General features: G+C 41.0%; 1 protein-coding gene across 1 annotated transcript in view; it reads left to right on the top strand.

Moving 5' to 3' along the window:
- The first annotated feature begins 290 nt into the window (after positions 1-290).
- Positions 291-17,431, top strand: part of LOC134400052 (ubiquitin-conjugating enzyme E2 E1) — a 64,995-nt gene continuing 47,854 nt past the window's right edge. Inside the window, exons 1-3 of the mRNA XM_063128282.1 lie at positions 291-421; positions 1,774-1,952; positions 3,309-3,359. Coding sequence (XP_062984352.1) covers positions 1,801-1,952; positions 3,309-3,359 — 203 coding nt within the window. The 5' untranslated portion in view covers positions 291-421; positions 1,774-1,800. The remainder of the gene's footprint in view (positions 422-1,773; positions 1,953-3,308; positions 3,360-17,431) is intronic.

Here is a 17,431-nt window from a genome sequence, read left to right as displayed (position 1 = left end):
GGGGGGGGGATAATATTGAGAAAAATGCCTCCGGGAAGCTCCCTTTTGATGGGCCGGTATGTGCCTTCTTAGGTACCGACCCCCTCCCCCCTTTGAGAAAGAGAATGTATATGTATGTATACGTGTGTGTACACACACACACACATTATATATATATATATATATATATATATTCACATTACTTACACACACACACACACACACATATATATATATATAGTAATGTGTGTGACACCGACAGGCTGGTTGCCCTCCCTTGCTGGGGGGGGGGGGGAGCAGAGGCAGGCAGGCAGGCAGGCAGGGAAGCCATTGCCTGTTTAATAGTTGCTGTTGCAGCACTTCCGCTTCTCTCCCAGCGAGAGAGACACGAGTGGCCAGGCCCAGCCGCACCGAGGAGGAGCAGCCAGACACAAAGGGAGAGGTATGGGGAAAGGGGCACCCCATCTCCACGGCGAGGCGCAGCTCCCTCTGCCCCCGGCATGGCTTTGGCCCGGGAGGGCGCTGAGGGGAAACGGGAAAGGGCGGCAGGAGGAGGGGGCGCTTTGTTGCTGCCCAGGGAAAGCGAGAGATGGGCGAGCGACCTGGGTTGGCAAAGGAGACGGGGGGGGGGGGGAGGAGGCGAGGGGGGGAGAAAGGAATCGGGGTGATTCTGTCTGGGGCTGTCAGATATCGCACCCACCCCCCAAACGTAAAGCCGCTCCCGCTGGTTGAGCTGGGGGAGGCCGGCAGTGGCAGGAGGGTGCCTGGATGTGTAACTCCCCCCCCCGTCCTGCCTGAAAGAGAGGACGCAAGAGATGGGGTGGAGGGGGTAGGAATGGCGGGGTGTGTTGTTGTTGTTGTTGTTGTTGTTGTTAAGAAAAGGGTTGAGAAGTAATGAAGAGAGAAGCGAAGAATGGGGGCAGGGCGCCCTTTTTCTGGAGGGAGTCTCCCCCCCCGCCCTTTAATTTTAGTTTGAAAATTCTCCTCACCCTCTGTCCACAAATGGTTGCCGAATGCTACTCGTTTCTCTCCCCCCCCCCCCAGATTCCCCCCCTCCATTCTTCGTCTTGCCTTTTGGGGGCAACCTTTCTCCCCTTGCCCCGAATTAGTAAGTCGCTGATTATGCGCCTTCTGAAAAGTATTACCCCCTGCCGTCCACACACACACACGCTGGGTTTTTTAATGTCCCCTCTAATCTCTTTAGGTATCCCACACCCCTCCACAACCCGCTTTTCTGGTCAACGCTTCCTGGTAGTGTCCTCTTCTCTCGGGGTTCTGCATCTCTTCTTTCCCCATAACCTTGTTGGCACTGATTCTGCCCCTCTTCCACCAATCTCCCCACCCCCAACTGCCTAGGAGCCGATCTCCTCTCTGTGTCCTTTTTCTCCATGTGTCTTAGATGTTCTTCCGACTAGATTTTGGGTGGCTGGGGGGGCAGGTGATTGGACTCTTGTGTAAAGGATTGGGAGAAGAGTTTTTTTTTAAAAAAGGTAATTACTTAGTCTCCCTAATCCTGTTTCCTTTTTTATTAATTCTTGTGGCCTGTGTGTCCCCCTCTCCTTCTTCTCCTCTCCACATTTCCAGAGATGGAGCTGGCACTAAATGTTACTGAACCGGGGTGCGGGAGAAGCTACTTCTTTCTCCTCTTTGAATCCATTCTCTGTTTCTTCCTTCAAAGCTTTTGGGGGGAGATGAAAATGTTTCTGAAAAGGTAGACCCTAGACCCCCGCCGTTCCTTGTCCCAGTGTTAACTTTCCGTTTCCCTCCCTGCTCCTTGTGATATCTCTTCTCCAGGTTTGGGGTACGTAGCGGGGGGTAGCTATGTCGGATGACGATTCGAGGGCTAGCACCAGCTCTTCCTCATCTTCATCCTCCAACCAACAGACCGAGAAAGACACAAACACACCTAAGAAGAAGGAAAGTAAAGTCAGCATGAGTAAAAACTCCAAGCTCCTTTCCACCAGTGCCAAGAGGTGAGATTATCCTTAAACATGAACTGAGTTCTCTGCCTATACAGTTAAGAGGTTGTGATGGCTTTTCTTCACTGTTATCTTTGTGCTATTGTTCTTACTGCACAATTCACAACTTTTTGCCCACACCCCAGATGCATTTTTTTTTCTTTTAGGCATCTCATTTTCACAACTATAGCTCTAACCTTCTCTTTGAATTTACGCCCAGAAAGGTTCAGAGCTTGTAACTTGGAATCAAGACTATCTCTACCTAATTCCTCCTTGCTACTGTATATACTGGATCGCCTTTAGCAAAGCACTTAATTTCTTCACCTATCAGTAGATGTGGATTATGACAATAGTCTGTATACAGGAATACTGTAAAGATTAATTAAGGTTTGGTAGCTGCTTTGAGATCATCTGATTATATGTCAAATACTAATCTTCCATAAGGGGAAAATGCTACTTTCTATTGTTGCTTGTGTTTAGAATTAATATTTTCTATTTCTTAAATTCATGTGAAAGCAACAGCTATTTTCAGATTTTCATGCAAAACCTATCTGTTGCTTCAATAAGAAGAATCAATGTCAATTAAGACTGCAAATATTTGCATTCTACTAACCTCACACTTATGATACTTCTGTATCTGTGGTGTGACTGGAATATGAATCAATATTTTCAGCAAATTGTCTGATGGTTCCAGTGCTCTCCAGCTGACTCCTATTGATGTTACTGTGACACAGAGGTAGTGAAAAGAGGAGGAGCCTTTCATTAGAAATTTTCATAGGGGAGGGCAGATCCTGGTATTGGCTGTTAATAACGCTGTGTCTTTTCTTGGGGAGAGAGAAGCAAAGAGAAGGAATACTCTGTGTGTCTTTGACCATAGCTTCCTTTTACCTATTAAGTGATAAAAATCAATGGGAATTTTGTTACTGATTTAATTGATGCTTGGATTTCTTCCATTGTGGTTACTGTGGGGAAATCTGTCCATACTATTTTGCTTTCATTCCTGTGATGGCATTAAGATGATCAGTTAGAATGTATTTTGGTTTAGCAGCCTTTGTGGGAAGCTAGTATGTCCCACTGGAAGTTATTGATAGAGCTGGCCTCAAAGGCTTGGACGTTTGCTGGTTTTGAGCCAAACAGTGTCTCTTAACCTGTGTTCCCTGCCAGTGAAGTGGATATAACAGCAGTGTCAGAGGATTTTTATGAAGATCACTAAGAATAGGAAATGTTGACCTGGCTATGTCTTCACTGATTCATGCAACAAATTTCCCTTTCAAAAAGTTTTTGTGTTTGTTGCATATGGAATTTATCCTGCATTCTTACAATGGTACTTTATGAAATTACTTTATCTTCTTTGATGATTTCTTGCCATAGGATTCAGAAGGAGTTGGCTGACATCACCTTAGATCCACCTCCCAACTGCAGGTAAGTGTTGATGCATTCACTCTAAGGTTAAAACTGCATGTTGCAATAAACGTCATGTCACCACTAGTCTGTATCTCCTCTCATGTCCCGCTGGCAATGTTTAGGTAAGAAGATGTGTAGCATGATGTCATTGCACTCTGTGTTTCCCTGCTGCATGCAGTTGGGTGCTGCTTGAAGGAGGGAAGGGAAATGCAAAGTACAATGACATCACCTCATGCATTGTCCTTAATGAAATAGTGATACAAAGGAGAAGTTGTAGGCTTGCAGTAGCCACACATGTATCGATACATATAGATTGGTCTTCAGGCAGATTAGAGAGATTGCTTGGTGGTTGTTTGTTTATATATATATATATTGTTTTGAATCATGAGATGGAGTATCTTTTTTGAATGGCATAAAATAATTCCCTGTTCATTTGCGTTGAAGTTTAGAGGAGACATATTCCAGATGTGAATTTTCTGTTCCTCATGCTTGTTTTATTGTACCTCAGAAATGTTTGCATTAGGATTCCATTGTATTACAACTTGTCATACTGCCTCTGTGTGTGTTTCTTTCTGTCACTGGTCAGTTATGAAGGTATATGAAAATGTATATTCCTGTTACTCCTAGGCTTTCTTCTGCTTTTATAAGTCTTGTTCCTGAATGCATCACTGTTACTATTATCCAAATCTGGGAGAAAAAGGGAAATACCTGTTGGTGTCTTTCCAGTTATAATGTCTCTATGCAGAGCAGTAAGGCATGTGTAGGAATAGGATTTGAGCTCGTAGCTCAGCATATGCACCTTAAGAGCATGCATGTAATCTGGTGAAAGCACACCCCAGGGAATGTCATTGCCTTTATAAAATGAGTGTTTGAGCTGTGTGTTAAAAGATTTAAACACTTTCTGAAAGTACCTGCTAAGCTGCTTCTTAGGTTATCACTTAGCATTTGTAGCGTTTGGGATAGTACAGCATATTGGTTCTTGGTTTCCCGTTAATTAAACAGGAAGGTTAATTTCAGCATTATCTGTCACCATTTAGGTTGCTTTTTCAAGAGAGCACCTTATATCTCTCTTATCTATCTCTTCTAATATCAATTTTGGAAACAGTCGCTGTTGATGGTGGCTGTTAAAAGGAAATACTCATGAAAAAAAAATATCTTAAAACATTTACAGTGACCCACACCATGTACTCTTTCCTTTTTAACTGCTCCAGGAAGCAAATGATGCCAGTACTAAAGTTACATTTTAAAAATCATTTTATGTGGAGAAGCTGGGAAGAGAATATATGAGGACAAGGGAGGTCTAGGCTTAATGAAGGGCCACCCTGTTTATTTAATAGGATCAGCTAAAGACTTATTTCCTTCTATTGGCTAATGTCCCCGTTGCAAAGGATCAGAAACATTATGAGTGACTGATACCTGGAGGAAAGAGGGGAAATTACTGGCATGAATGTATTAGGTTTTAAAAGTTTGAGTTGATAGTGTTTAATAAAATGAATGTAAAAATATGCCTGACAAATGGTTTTGTCATGTTACTGAGACTTTCTGCAGTTTTAATTCATACTGGTTGTGAACTTGCTGAATTGGATCTGTACCCAGTGTGGATGGTTCTTAATTGTTTTTCCTCCTCTGGATCAAAGTCTGTGTCCAAATCATCCTAGTAATGTCTCAACAGTTATCTCTCTTTAAACAGTGCGTACTGTATATGAACTTGGTGTCTTTCAGAGCCACGCTAGCAAATTACCTTGTCAGAATATAATGACTGTAGATGTGGTTTCTTATTTCACTAGTGCAGTCCATTGGGAATCATAAACTTCAAGACACATACGAAGATGTTTGCTTTGCTTAAGCCTTTTGAGGGGCAAAATCGCTTTACGCTCCAAGCACATTAAACTATCCAGTGATCAGAGGAAACTTGTACTTCAGATTGTATAAGTGAACAGAAGTTTAGATGTTTTTTATTTTCTTCTCCCTATGAATTCTGTTGAATTTGAGAGAAATATGCTAGTCTTGATTTGTGCTCATAATTGGGGGAAGAAGGGATGAATCTAGATGGTTTGCTGTTTCTGATAAGGAATAGTTTTAGCGTAATTTCACTGTCAGCACTTTTATATTTATTGGTTCTGGAATACAGAAGAGCATAAATGTTCTTCTCATTGCAAGGAAGTATGGAATATGTTTCTTTTTCACACTAAGAGCATTTTAAAGTCTTTTTTGTGCAATTTTGTACATGTGTGAATGTGTTCACTTGGTAGAGATCCATTTTTCAGTCAAATTTATATTCTAGGCAGCATAGGTGTTGTATTAAAATTGCAGATGCAGCAAATGACATAACTGATTTAAGCATCACTTGGGAAAGTAGCCTCTGTACTGCTATCCTGTAATATATTCACAGGGGATCAAGCTGTTCAGTTGATGTGATGGGAAGGCCCCCCCCATTAAAACAGTGGTAGGTGACCTATGCCCCGTAGGTTGCACCTGGTATATCAGGACTGTTCCTCCCCTCCATCCCCCAGACTGCTCTCATCATGCCCCCCCCCCCACTCATTCTGCTTTCTTTCAAAGTTAGGGAAGACTTTAGCCACCAGATACAAGCATGAGGCATACATTCCCTTTGGATTTCGTAAAACTTCCATGGCCTTCAGTGTAGTTGGTGGCAAAGATTCCAGTGCCACTGTCCAGTAGTTCTCAGGGTGTGGGGCCAGCATTGCTAGAGAAGCACAAGAGAGGACAGAAACTATTACAGAATGTCTTTTTAAAGACAGAATAAAGTGCCATTTCAAGCCATCACAGACCCAGTTAGTATTACAGAAGAGGTTGTGTGCCCTGAATATTATGGGTAATAAAGTTCAGTGAATTTATTTTCCACAATTTTTTTTGCTTCTCTAAGGGCTCTCTCAGCAGATACCTTTAAAGCACTCTGTTGGCCCATATGGTCCAGCTCCTACCCTTTCCGTTTGATCTGTTTGCCTCCAGGCCAAGGTTGAGCACTGCCAGTGAACTGTCTTCCTGTGTTTTGTGTTGGTTATGCTTGGGGAAGCTTGGATTGAACCTTTTATTACTGAAGGAGACAAAAATAATGTCTTTTTGTCTCCCCCACTTGTGAATATGATTAATGTGGGTCTTTTTTATTTTGAATTATAATCTTTACAAAAACTGCTAATACTGCTAATGTTCCAGATGAAGTGGCTCACCCTATTCCTGCATATGAACGTAGTCTTAAAAGTCTACCATATCAGTTGCTCTTTACCAGGCTATCTTTCTGAGATACAAGCACAGCCTCTCACCACCATGGACATAATATCTGTAAGAGAGCAAAAATTATTATAGGTAATATCAGAACATGGGTAATGCAGGGTGATGAAACTATACAGACATGGGAAATGTATAAAAACAATTTAAGAAGTTCTTATGAAATTGGCTATTGGCTCTAATCTGTTTTGGTTACTGCTTCAGTCCTTGTTTTGTACGATTTTATGTATATGTTCAATGTTAGAGAAGTAAATGGTAACTGCACTTAAAATGTGATAGTAAAATAGCTGCTTCTGGCTGCTTTTTCATACCAGACTGCTCTTGCATCTCCTTCATAGCATGTGATCACCTTCCTTGCCTCAGAGACCTTCCCCTTTGCTCTATACCTGATAACGATCTTGACTTGAGAAGGTTATTGAAGCATCCCGCTGCATTCACATGGCAGTACTTTTCAGGGGATCAGGTTTCACCTCTCTCATTTTATGGTCTTGGATTGAATCTTGGTTTGAAATGCTCCAGATGTTGACAGAAAGTGCTTTTCTTTGTTGACCTGGCACACTTTGGGAATGTGCACTGAAGACTAGAAATTGCCCTGACTGCACTGACTTATGTACACAACGATTACAGTGCAGCAGACTGAAGAGTGACAACGAATATGTATGAAAAGGAGAAGTAGACTTCTGAGCAGTGAGCCCTTTGAGACAGCTTATACACCAAGATTTCGTGAACCCATAGAAAGTGGGGAGGGGGGGAGAGATGGGGGAAAGAGATAATTGTATCTCAAAAAGAGGCTTTGAATAAAACCTTTAGCCTGCCAGTGTCAGCAGAAATCTGACCTTTTTTTAAAATTTGAGATATTTGTGTACTTTGAAAGGTCATATTGCTAGTTAATATTGAGGAGTTTTCTATTTGTCTTGTGAATTTTACTTTGCTAACCCAATACTTGTGAAAAATTCTTCAAGGAAGGGTAGCAGGATATATTTCTATTGTCAAATGTATGAACATTTCTTGGCTCTGGCAGTTATAATGGGACAGTTGAATGCATTTTTTAGCTTTGGTTTAAATGGAAGATATGGCTTTAATATTCAAAGGATCAATTTGGCAATGAAGAAATAGTGTTGTGTACTAAAATTCCAATACATGGTTCTCTGTAAAATGTTCAATAGTAATGTAGAATTTACTTGAGAGTTGTGTGAATGTATTTGTCCTAGTGAATTTGAAAAAAAGCAGCAGAAGTTATTTGTTTTTTAAAAAATACCCATTTGTGAGTGAATGCAAAATTCTGAATTTAATAGGCCTGAGCAAAAAAACACAGCATAAATGACCACATAATCTGATCAAGGAATGTTGGCGCTCCATAATTCTAAACAGTCATGTATTGGATTAAGGAATAAAACTGCAATCTTATATTCAGTTACTTGAGATTAAGTCCCATTGAATTAATAGGGTTTACTTCTGAGTAGACATGCATAGGATTGTACTGTAACTGTTGGTAGTCTGACCCTTCAGATACTGTTTCTTGTACCTTAATTCTCCAGAAATTCCTACAAAAGTTCTAATATAATAATGATGATGATGATGATGATGATGATGATGATGATGATGAACTTAAGGACATTTTAGTGTCATTTTAGGAAGTAATAAATAATATAACATAGGAAATGCATGGAATATTATCACCTGTAAATAGGTGGAAATGAGAATGTTGATGCAGTTTTAAAAGTTGTGCAGCAAGAAATTCTAGGTGCATTTCCTCCTTCTTACCCTAAACCGCCCCATCCTCAGACTAAATAAAATCTGACAATAATACTGAATTCTGCTTTTACTTTTTAATTAATCCATGCCCTGAGGCCCTAATTCTTTAAACATTTTCCTTTGATATCAATGGATCTATGTGCAAATACATGTTTTAAGAAGAGAGGATTAAAATATCCGTTTTTATTTTGTTAGATATCATATACGAATATAAATGCTGTAAATGGACTGCTTTCTAACTCTGCATAAAGCAGCAATACTCTGCAGCTGTTAAACCAAGATGAGAGTTTTGGATTTTCTTCCCTTTGTTTGCTGGTTTGAAAGAGACATTTGTGAATCCCTAGTTCATTTTGCATATGTATGCTCTCAGTTTTTTGTCAGAGATGACGTGATATCAACAACACTTTTATTAATGTGCATTAATTGAAAATCCATACAACACTGGAAGAACAAATACTTAAGGAACAATATTCAGTAAGATTTTTAGGCAGATATCGAGCAGTTTCCTACCACAGGGCTGGCTCCCTATCCACATTCTCCATACGATGCATAATTTTGTACACCTTTATCATGCCTCCCCTTAGCCTCCTTTTTTCCAAGCTAAACAATCCCAGTTGATGTAACCTTCCCTCATAGGGGAGATGCTCCAGCCCCTTAATCATTTTAGTTGCCTTTTTCTGCACTTTTTCTAGCTCTATAATATCCTTTTTTAGGTGTGGTGACCAGAACTGTACACAGTATTCTAAGTGTGGTCGCACCATAGATTTATATAATGGCAGTATGATACTGGCAGTTTATTCTCAATTCCTTTTCTTATAATGACTGTGACTACTAAGTTTGTTCAGGAGTGTTTGGTGGGGGACTTTATCAAAAGCCTTTTGGAAGTCCAAGTAAATAATGTCCACTGAATCACGCCGTCTACATGTTTGTTGACAGTCTCAAAGAATTCTAGTAGATTAGTGAGACAGGACTTGCCTTTGCGGAAGCCATGTTGATTCTTCTTCAGTAGGACCTGCCCTTCTATATGCTTACTAATTTTGTCTTTAACAATGCTTTCAACCAATTTACCTGAAACAGATGTCAAGCTAACCAGCCTGTAATTTCCTCGATTCCCCCCCCCCCCCGGATCCCTTTTTGAAAATTGGTGTTACATTGGCCATCTTCCAGTCCTCTGGTTCAGAGGCTGAGCTTAGGGACATATTGCATATTTTTTGTGAGGAGATCCACAATTTCATATTTGAGTTCTTTGAGAACTCTAGGATGGATACCATTTGTGCCTGGTGATTTATTTGCTTTCATTTTGTCAGTAAGGTTGAGAACTTATCCAAGTTATTTCTGCAGCCATGAGAGCTGGGAAACTGATATTCTATAAAATCCATCAGATTTCCATGATCAGTACCAAAATGCCTGAGATGCTGCATTTTCCTTTCTGGGCAGGGTCTATAACTCAGTGGTGGCACACATGCTTTGCAGGCAGAAGGTCTCAGGTTTTATACCAGGTGGCATGTCCATTAAAAAAAAAATCATAGGTACCAGAGCTGGAAAATAGGCAAAGACCATGAAGAGTTGCAGACAGAGTAGATAGTACTGGGCTGGGAGGATCAATGGCCTGATTCAGTATAAGCTAGCTTCATATGTTCATAAATAATAAGGTTAAAAGCTGCACAGCAGAACTCTATAGAAGCTGGCTAATATTTCTGGGAGTCCACAGTTGTTTAGAGCTGCAAATTGTTCAGTTGAGTCTCTTCTTAAAATCAGAGCCATGCTAATGGCAGGGTTGTCTTCGATCATGTGGCAATCACTAGCTTGATTTTTGTAGTGATTTTTTGTTTGGTGTACCGTTGCTCAGTAAATCCCTAATGAGTTGAGTGCTTTGCAGTCTTGCCTGCCAAAAATGGAAATGACATCTTGGGAGTTGTTTTGGCAAAGAACTGAGATCTGAAATTTCCACATATCTCTTAATTTTATTATTTAACTATCTTTGTGACCCATTAGTATCACGTTTTGCAGTACTATGTATGTACCTTACCAGATGTCATGTGTGTAGAGTATTTGATACAGTGGAAACCATTATCTGTATAGCCGTATGCCACTGTAATCATTATGTAAACAGTTCTTTTGTTTATCTAACTTGGATTATCTAAAAGTTTTGGATGTTTCCTGGGCTATTTTAACAAATAGGATTGTATTGTTGTAGAATGTATAGAACTGGCAGAAATGTTGAAAATGCTTCACCCTACCCCACTCCCTCACACACACATACTTTATGAGTGGAAATAGGTATGGTGGAGCAGGCCTTTTATGTGTGCCAAGTAGCTTGTAAAAATTACCAGATAGCATTTGTGTTGATTCAGAAGCAGATTATGCACGTCTTTGTCACTGGAATTTATCTCCTTACCACTGTTGTAAAATTCACATTTTATTGGGTGGTCTAAAATTGTAAGAAATAAATAAGGAACAGATAATTCTTGCTGGAGAGTGAGGACTGCTTATTTGTTTTGAGCAGCAGTAGGGGAGGGTTGTTTAATCTTTCCCCTGCTCCATTTTCCAAATGAGATGAGGGCCCTACCTCTTGAAGCTGCTATTTGTCCTTTGAAGAATAAGAAAAAATGCATGTTGACACCTTCGAAAGAAGCGAAATAGTTTTGTTATGACCATGTGTAACAATCTAAGCAAAGTTAGTAGTTTGAATGAAAACTACACAGTTTCACCATTTAAACTGTGCATAATACATGTGCAAGTTAAACACAGTTCCCAGCTTGCCCTACTAATTACTGCCGCCCCCCAGTCTTTTCCTCTGCTTGAAAGAGCAGTACTAGACTATACCAATTTCATTTCCTAAAGTAGGGGAAGGTAACTCAGATGCTCTCTGTAGTGGATTAAGAAAAGTGATGCTGCTTATTCTCCAGATTACGGAAAGCTCAGTAGGGCAATCATATTTTCCTCTCTGAAGCCGAGAGAGAAAGCTAGGATGCTGCTTTCCACATTGGTGCTCACCCAAGCTACAAAGAGGGCTGCAAAACTTCAGTTCTCGGCAAAGTTTTTATAGGGTATTGGTACGGTTAGATCTGTATTGGGTGGCATGTGGATGGTAGGTTATTTAAATTCGAACTTCCATTGAGGAAGTGGGGAAGTGATAGAGAAGAGGTTTGTAGCCTCTGCAGTAATAGGATGATGGTTTTGATAGCAAACATGCAGTGTTGCTAGCTCCGAGTATGGTAAACTATAGGAATAGTTATTTACTAATTTTGACATCTCTGGTGGGTTCGTTTGCTTTTGATAGTTTACTAGAGACACTTTAAGTGCTGTGGAGTTTCTGAACAAGTCTAGTAGAGCTTCCTTTGCTTTTAAAAAATGTCGTGAAAAATAACGTTGCTGATGGTACCACTGAAAACTGTACCAATTCTTAATAGCAAGGAAATTAAAATCTTTATTCTATGACCTATAGTAGCTTTTAAACATACTTCACTCGCTTAACTCACCATGTTAATGAAATGAAAGGCATTGTTGTGATAGTGCAAAAACATCTTATACATGAGAGTGTTTGAATACAGATCACACCCTCATCCCAGTTGCACATATCCTCAGTCCTGGACTATTGCTGGAATTGAGAGAAACGTATTTGAAGCCCTTGGAAATATGTATGCAGACAGAATTATTTGGAATATTTTGGAATTTGGTTGTTGTGTGAGTACATGTGCAAACTACCTGTAGATGGTTACATGTGGTGATTCCGCACAAATCTTTTTTCTGTATGTGGCTACATAGCGTTTCCTAAATGGGAGAGCTATTGTATAGAAAATCCATCATGTTTGAAGTGGCCCTCGAAAAATGCTTTATAATATGGGAGTGGGGTGGGGAAATGGCAATATGTTTTAATTATAATAGAGCTAAGCTGTAGAAGATCAATTTAAAAGGATGCTAAAATGGATGTGGCCATAAAAGTAATTATATCACTTTTATAGTGTACTACAAGGGGTCATTCATACTGAGGTTTTAGATCCATCTAATGAATTGTGTGTGTGCACACGTGCATTATTATCAGTTGTTTTCCTGTGAACACGGTGTGAATCAGGTATTTAAATTTATTCCACACATGTATTAAATGTTTAGAACTTGTACGTTCTACCCATTCTTTTTTCCCCATCCATCAATAAACCTGTTCATGTCAGACTTCTACAGGGTAGAGTATTCAATCCAGAGTAATAGCAAAAAAGTTGTCCTTACCAAGCGGCATGCTTCACTGACAGGAGTAACATTTCAATCTCTTGTATTTTGTGGAAAACTGACTTTGGGCTCATCTACACCAAGCAGGATATTCCACTATGAAAGTGGTATGAAAGCTGTATATAAAAGGCAGGTGCCACACCAAGCAGGATATAGCACTATGAAAGCAGTATGTGGTATGTGTCAATGGGCCCCAACAGTTGTCAGTGAACTTCAATACCACTATAAAGCAGCAGCGTGGCTTCTACCTTTTATATACCACTTTCATACCGCTTTCATAGTGAAATATCCTGCTTGGTGTAGTTGAACCCAGTATCACAGGTAACCCCAGCTAGTGTGTGCTGACTTAAAAATAAATAAATCTATGGAGTGGATTGCTTCTGTAATCACACACTTCTGCCATTACTTTCTAGCTGGCATGGCATGTGAGAGCTGATGGTAACTGCTTGAAAATGGCTCAGTTTCTTTACCAAACCTTCTCACTGACCTGAGAATTCTTGCAACTTTGTTTCTGGGTTGCAAATGCCTTGATTGTTCCTCTTACCTGCGTAGGAATATTTATTTTACTTCATTCAGTTCAAATCACTTTAAGGTCTTCTAGGGTAAACATTGATCTGCACCAGCTAACACTTCTGTTGCTTCAGACTCCCATGAAGCACCATGCATGCTTGTTCCCCTTTAGATATTTGTGTCTCTCTATTGCACTTTCAGTTTGTGGTTCATGTGAGAGGGCTTTGGGTTTCCCCCCATTTTACTATTATTAGACCGCCAGTGAAATAGCTCTATTCAAAGTTGGGCTTGTACAGATCCTTAATCTCTGTTCCCTATGAAATCATACATTTTTGATCCAGTTGCTTCATTGCTTTGCATTACTTGTTCACAATTTTTATTTAAACCCACATCTACTTAGAAAATAGTTGCTGCAGCTACAAAGGAAAGCAGAGGAATAAAGTGGAGTCAGGACTTTCTGAAGCTGCCTGGAGAGAGAGCACATGCCAATAGAATTGAGAAGAGTCTGATAGCTGCAAACAGAATTTTGGGACTGCTGCTCCTGCAAATACTTGAATTTAAAACTGAACTCTGTATTGTTCCCAGACTTCATAATCCCATTGCTATTAGACTGAGAAGCTGGGCTTCCTAATGAGGTACACACAGTCGCTAGAAAAGGCTTGTATTCCTCCCAGACAGTTTCTAGTCCACCCTTGGCCCCGAAATATCATAGAAAAAGGTGGCCACTCTGATGCAGCATGAGTTGCTTTGTGAACTGTCTTGGGAGGGTTAAATCCCAGTACCTTTTTCTAAGCCACAAGAAATGAAAGCAAGAGATTTTGCAGCTTGCAACTCCAAGTTTTCAACTGAAAGCTGATGTAAACTGCCCAGAGAGCTTCAGCTATGGGGCGGTATATAAATGTAATAATAATAATAATAATAATAATAATAATAATAATAATAATAATAATGGCCAGTGGTTTATCTCCCACTCCCTTTGATTTAGGAAAATGTATGACAACTTTTCAAAAAGGTTTCTTGTAATAGTGATTAAGGGCTTCTTCACCCTGGGTTTATACCGTGCGATCAAGATTGGTTACTCACGGAAGTTTGTGGGCCCTTTACACAATGTTGTCAACCTCCAGAATTTATTACCTTTATCCCACCATTGTAAAGTGTTGGGAAAGTCGAGTTTTTCTTTGGGAAGAGCTGATGAAGCGCTTTACATGCTATGTATTTTCATAATGGTGCTACAACAGCAGTGTCATCTAGTGGCTGTACAATGAAACATATAGAACTACCCGAGAATTTATCAAAGAAGATAAACAGCCTGTGTCAGCCTGTAAGGAGCCAATCTTAATCCTGCAAAGAATCTGGAAGCAGAATTCCCGGTAAGCTGCAGGATAAAAGTCTTGATGTGGTGAAGCCCTAAGACAATATCAATCATGGTGTTAGTGAAAAATTATTATAGTTCTATGAAATAAGCTCATGCTGAACTTAATGGAGTTAAAATTGGAACTTAAAAGGGATGTGTGCCCTGAGCACATTTGCACAGTGCTTATTTTGGGGACATGGTTCTGCCTGCATGCAGTATGTCTGATTCCTGCAGTTCATATGTTCTGGGGAACCAGCTAGTGCCCCTTTCCTTTTACTGACCTGAATAGTTGTAGGATTGGTGAGAGCTGTGCAGCCTGCATGTGTGACTTCCTGCCCTTAGCACAGGGCAGCCTATGAGCAAAATACCTGCACCTTCCAGGGATATGCACTGCTTTTTAAATCTCTGTAGTGTGCACAACTGCAGTTGGCAGCTGTTCTCTGTGCATGTTCTTACTGCGCAGTTTGGGCATTCTCATCTTGCCTCATGCTAGTTTCTCAGGCTTTTAGAGCGCCCAAAGTCTTTGAGTATCTGTAGAAATTTGGGGAAAACATTCTACCTTATCACAGTGTTTGTGGAGTGACAAGGAAGGATTTATTTATTTCCTTTTTTCCTCCAAAGAACCTAAGACAACGTACATAATCCTCCTCCTCCTCTCCATGTTATCCTCACAACAATAACCCTGTGAGGTAGGTTGGGCTGAGAGTCTGTGACTGGCCCAAATTCACCCAGTGGGTTTCCATGGCCGAGTGGGACTAGAACCCGGATCTCCTGGCTCCCAGTCCAACACCTTAGCCACTACACCACACTGGCTTAGTCCTTGAATTTGTAGGCATCTTTTATCTAGCCTTGCTTAGTCTTTTGACACCTGCTGTGTCTATTTAGTTTGGTTGTTTTAGTTTAGTTATTTTCTGGCAGTTTAAGCAGATAGAAGTTATCAAATCTTACTATTGTAAGACAATAATTTGTTTTGACATCTATATGACTTTTATCTACATGACTTACCAGTATAATAAAATGCCCATTTTCTTGATCTTTGCCCCTTCCATTTTGTATCATTGATTCATCTTTCACTAATTGAACTAGGTCCGATGGATTAAAAGAAAGTCAGTTAAAAACTTAACTATTGTATGTATTATATTAAATTTAAAAACTTAGAATTAGACATTGTGTTCATATGCATAATTTCTGATGAATTTGGTATGAATTATATTCAGTTTAAGATTAATAGTTCTTCTTCGTGGTCTCTGTGCATCACACAACAGTGGGCTCTGCGCCTGCGCGGAGTCTCGTTCGGGAAAAAACTTCTATAGCTGAGGCGTTTTTGGCGGGAACCCCTCCCCCACGCCGTGAGTGCGTATGCGCAAAGAGGGGGTTCCCGCCGATTACCTCAGTTCTCTTTTGACCGCCATTGTGGTGACATCGTTTGGGAAATTCTCTGTAGGAAATTAAAATAAAACTACTGTTAGAGGCGTTTTTTTTCTTCTCTTCTCTTCCTATCAATCTAATATTTCTTCTTTATTCTTATTAGCGTTATTTTCATTATTTGTTTTTTCTCTTCGCGAAAAGCGACCGCCCGAAAGGGCGCATGGCCCTCAAGGCGCCGTTCAGAAAATGCAAAAATTGCGGGAGTAAGCTCCCCCTGTCCGACGGGCACTCCCTCTGCCTTTTGTGTCTAGGTGAGGCCCACATCGTTGATACCTGCCGTTTTTGTCAAGCATTTTCTAAACAAACATGGCGACATAGGTCAGACAGACTTAAAGCTCTACTTTGGAGCAAGGCCTTACAGGCAGTAGACAAGCCATCGACGTCAAAATCTCGTATCATGGAACCTGTTCAAACCTCTCCAAGATCGCCATTGCTTGCCGAAGCTCAACAACCTGAATTGCCGGCCACGCCAGGGAGAGGCATTACGCTTTCAATTGCTAAAAAGCTGACAAAGAAAGCTAAAAAGGCAAAACATACTGCCACGAGGAGCAAAATAAAAAGAGAAAGGAAAAATCTCTTAAAAAGAGTGTGCCGAACCCTACTCGGCCGTCTGTTCCTCCTCCGACGCCTAATAGACCGATACCGACGGTCGATACTGTACAGCCTCAATCGGTACCGACAAATGATCCTTTGCCGCAAATTTTGTTGACCGAAGCCGCGCCTTCGATACCGATATCGGTACAGCCGTTGCCGCCTCCTCCACCGCCACCTTTGTTACTGTCTCCTATACCGACAGTACGCTTACCTTCAGCGCGTGAACAGAGGCTAACGTCAACATCGGAAGGCGAGATCAGAGATCTATCACCAGCTCCTATACCGCCTAGGCAGGTGCAACCTCAGGACAGGCGTTATAGGCATGACTCTCCGGACTCGATATTCTCCACTCATTCCGGGAGAGGATACTACTATTACCATCACTCAGCTCAATCAAGGGATAGATCCCGTTCACCACGCCGTATGGATAGATGGGAACGAAGTCCCCATAGATATCAATATTGGGATCATGATCCCTATTACCGACAACCTTACGAAGGTCAATGGGAAAATTTTCCTCAAGACCACTATAGTCGAGAACGGCCTTTTCGAGAACAACCACCTATGCAATCTGTGGCCAGACCATCAACTACAATTTCTAATCCTCCACTTCGGGTCGACTTGTCTGCACGTATATAGCCAATACAACTTGAACCACCCACAGCACTAGCCTCTGATGCTCTAGCGCTAATGCAACCGCAATCAGCTCCACTTATACAAGTCCCAACTGCTCCAGTGGACTCCTCAACATCAGGCCAGGATGAATACGGTTCTGATTCATCTTCATCATCCTCGGCACGACCTTCGCTGGCGTCTCCTGATATAGAGGTCGCCCCACAAGGGGGTATTTTTCCATCGGAAGACCTTGGACACTTTTCTGATCAGGTCATCAGAATGGCACAGGCCTTGGGTCTACAGGTGGAACAATCCACATCTACTACACAAGACCCAGTTTTCGACTCGATTATTTCAG

This window comes from Elgaria multicarinata, chromosome 1 (genome assembly GCF_023053635.1).
Source record: "Elgaria multicarinata webbii isolate HBS135686 ecotype San Diego chromosome 1, rElgMul1.1.pri, whole genome shotgun sequence".
Lineage (NCBI taxonomy): Eukaryota > Metazoa > Chordata > Lepidosauria > Squamata > Anguidae > Elgaria > Elgaria multicarinata.
The sequence above is the reverse complement of the archived record's forward strand: the minus strand, read 5'-3'. Positions and strand labels throughout refer to the sequence as shown.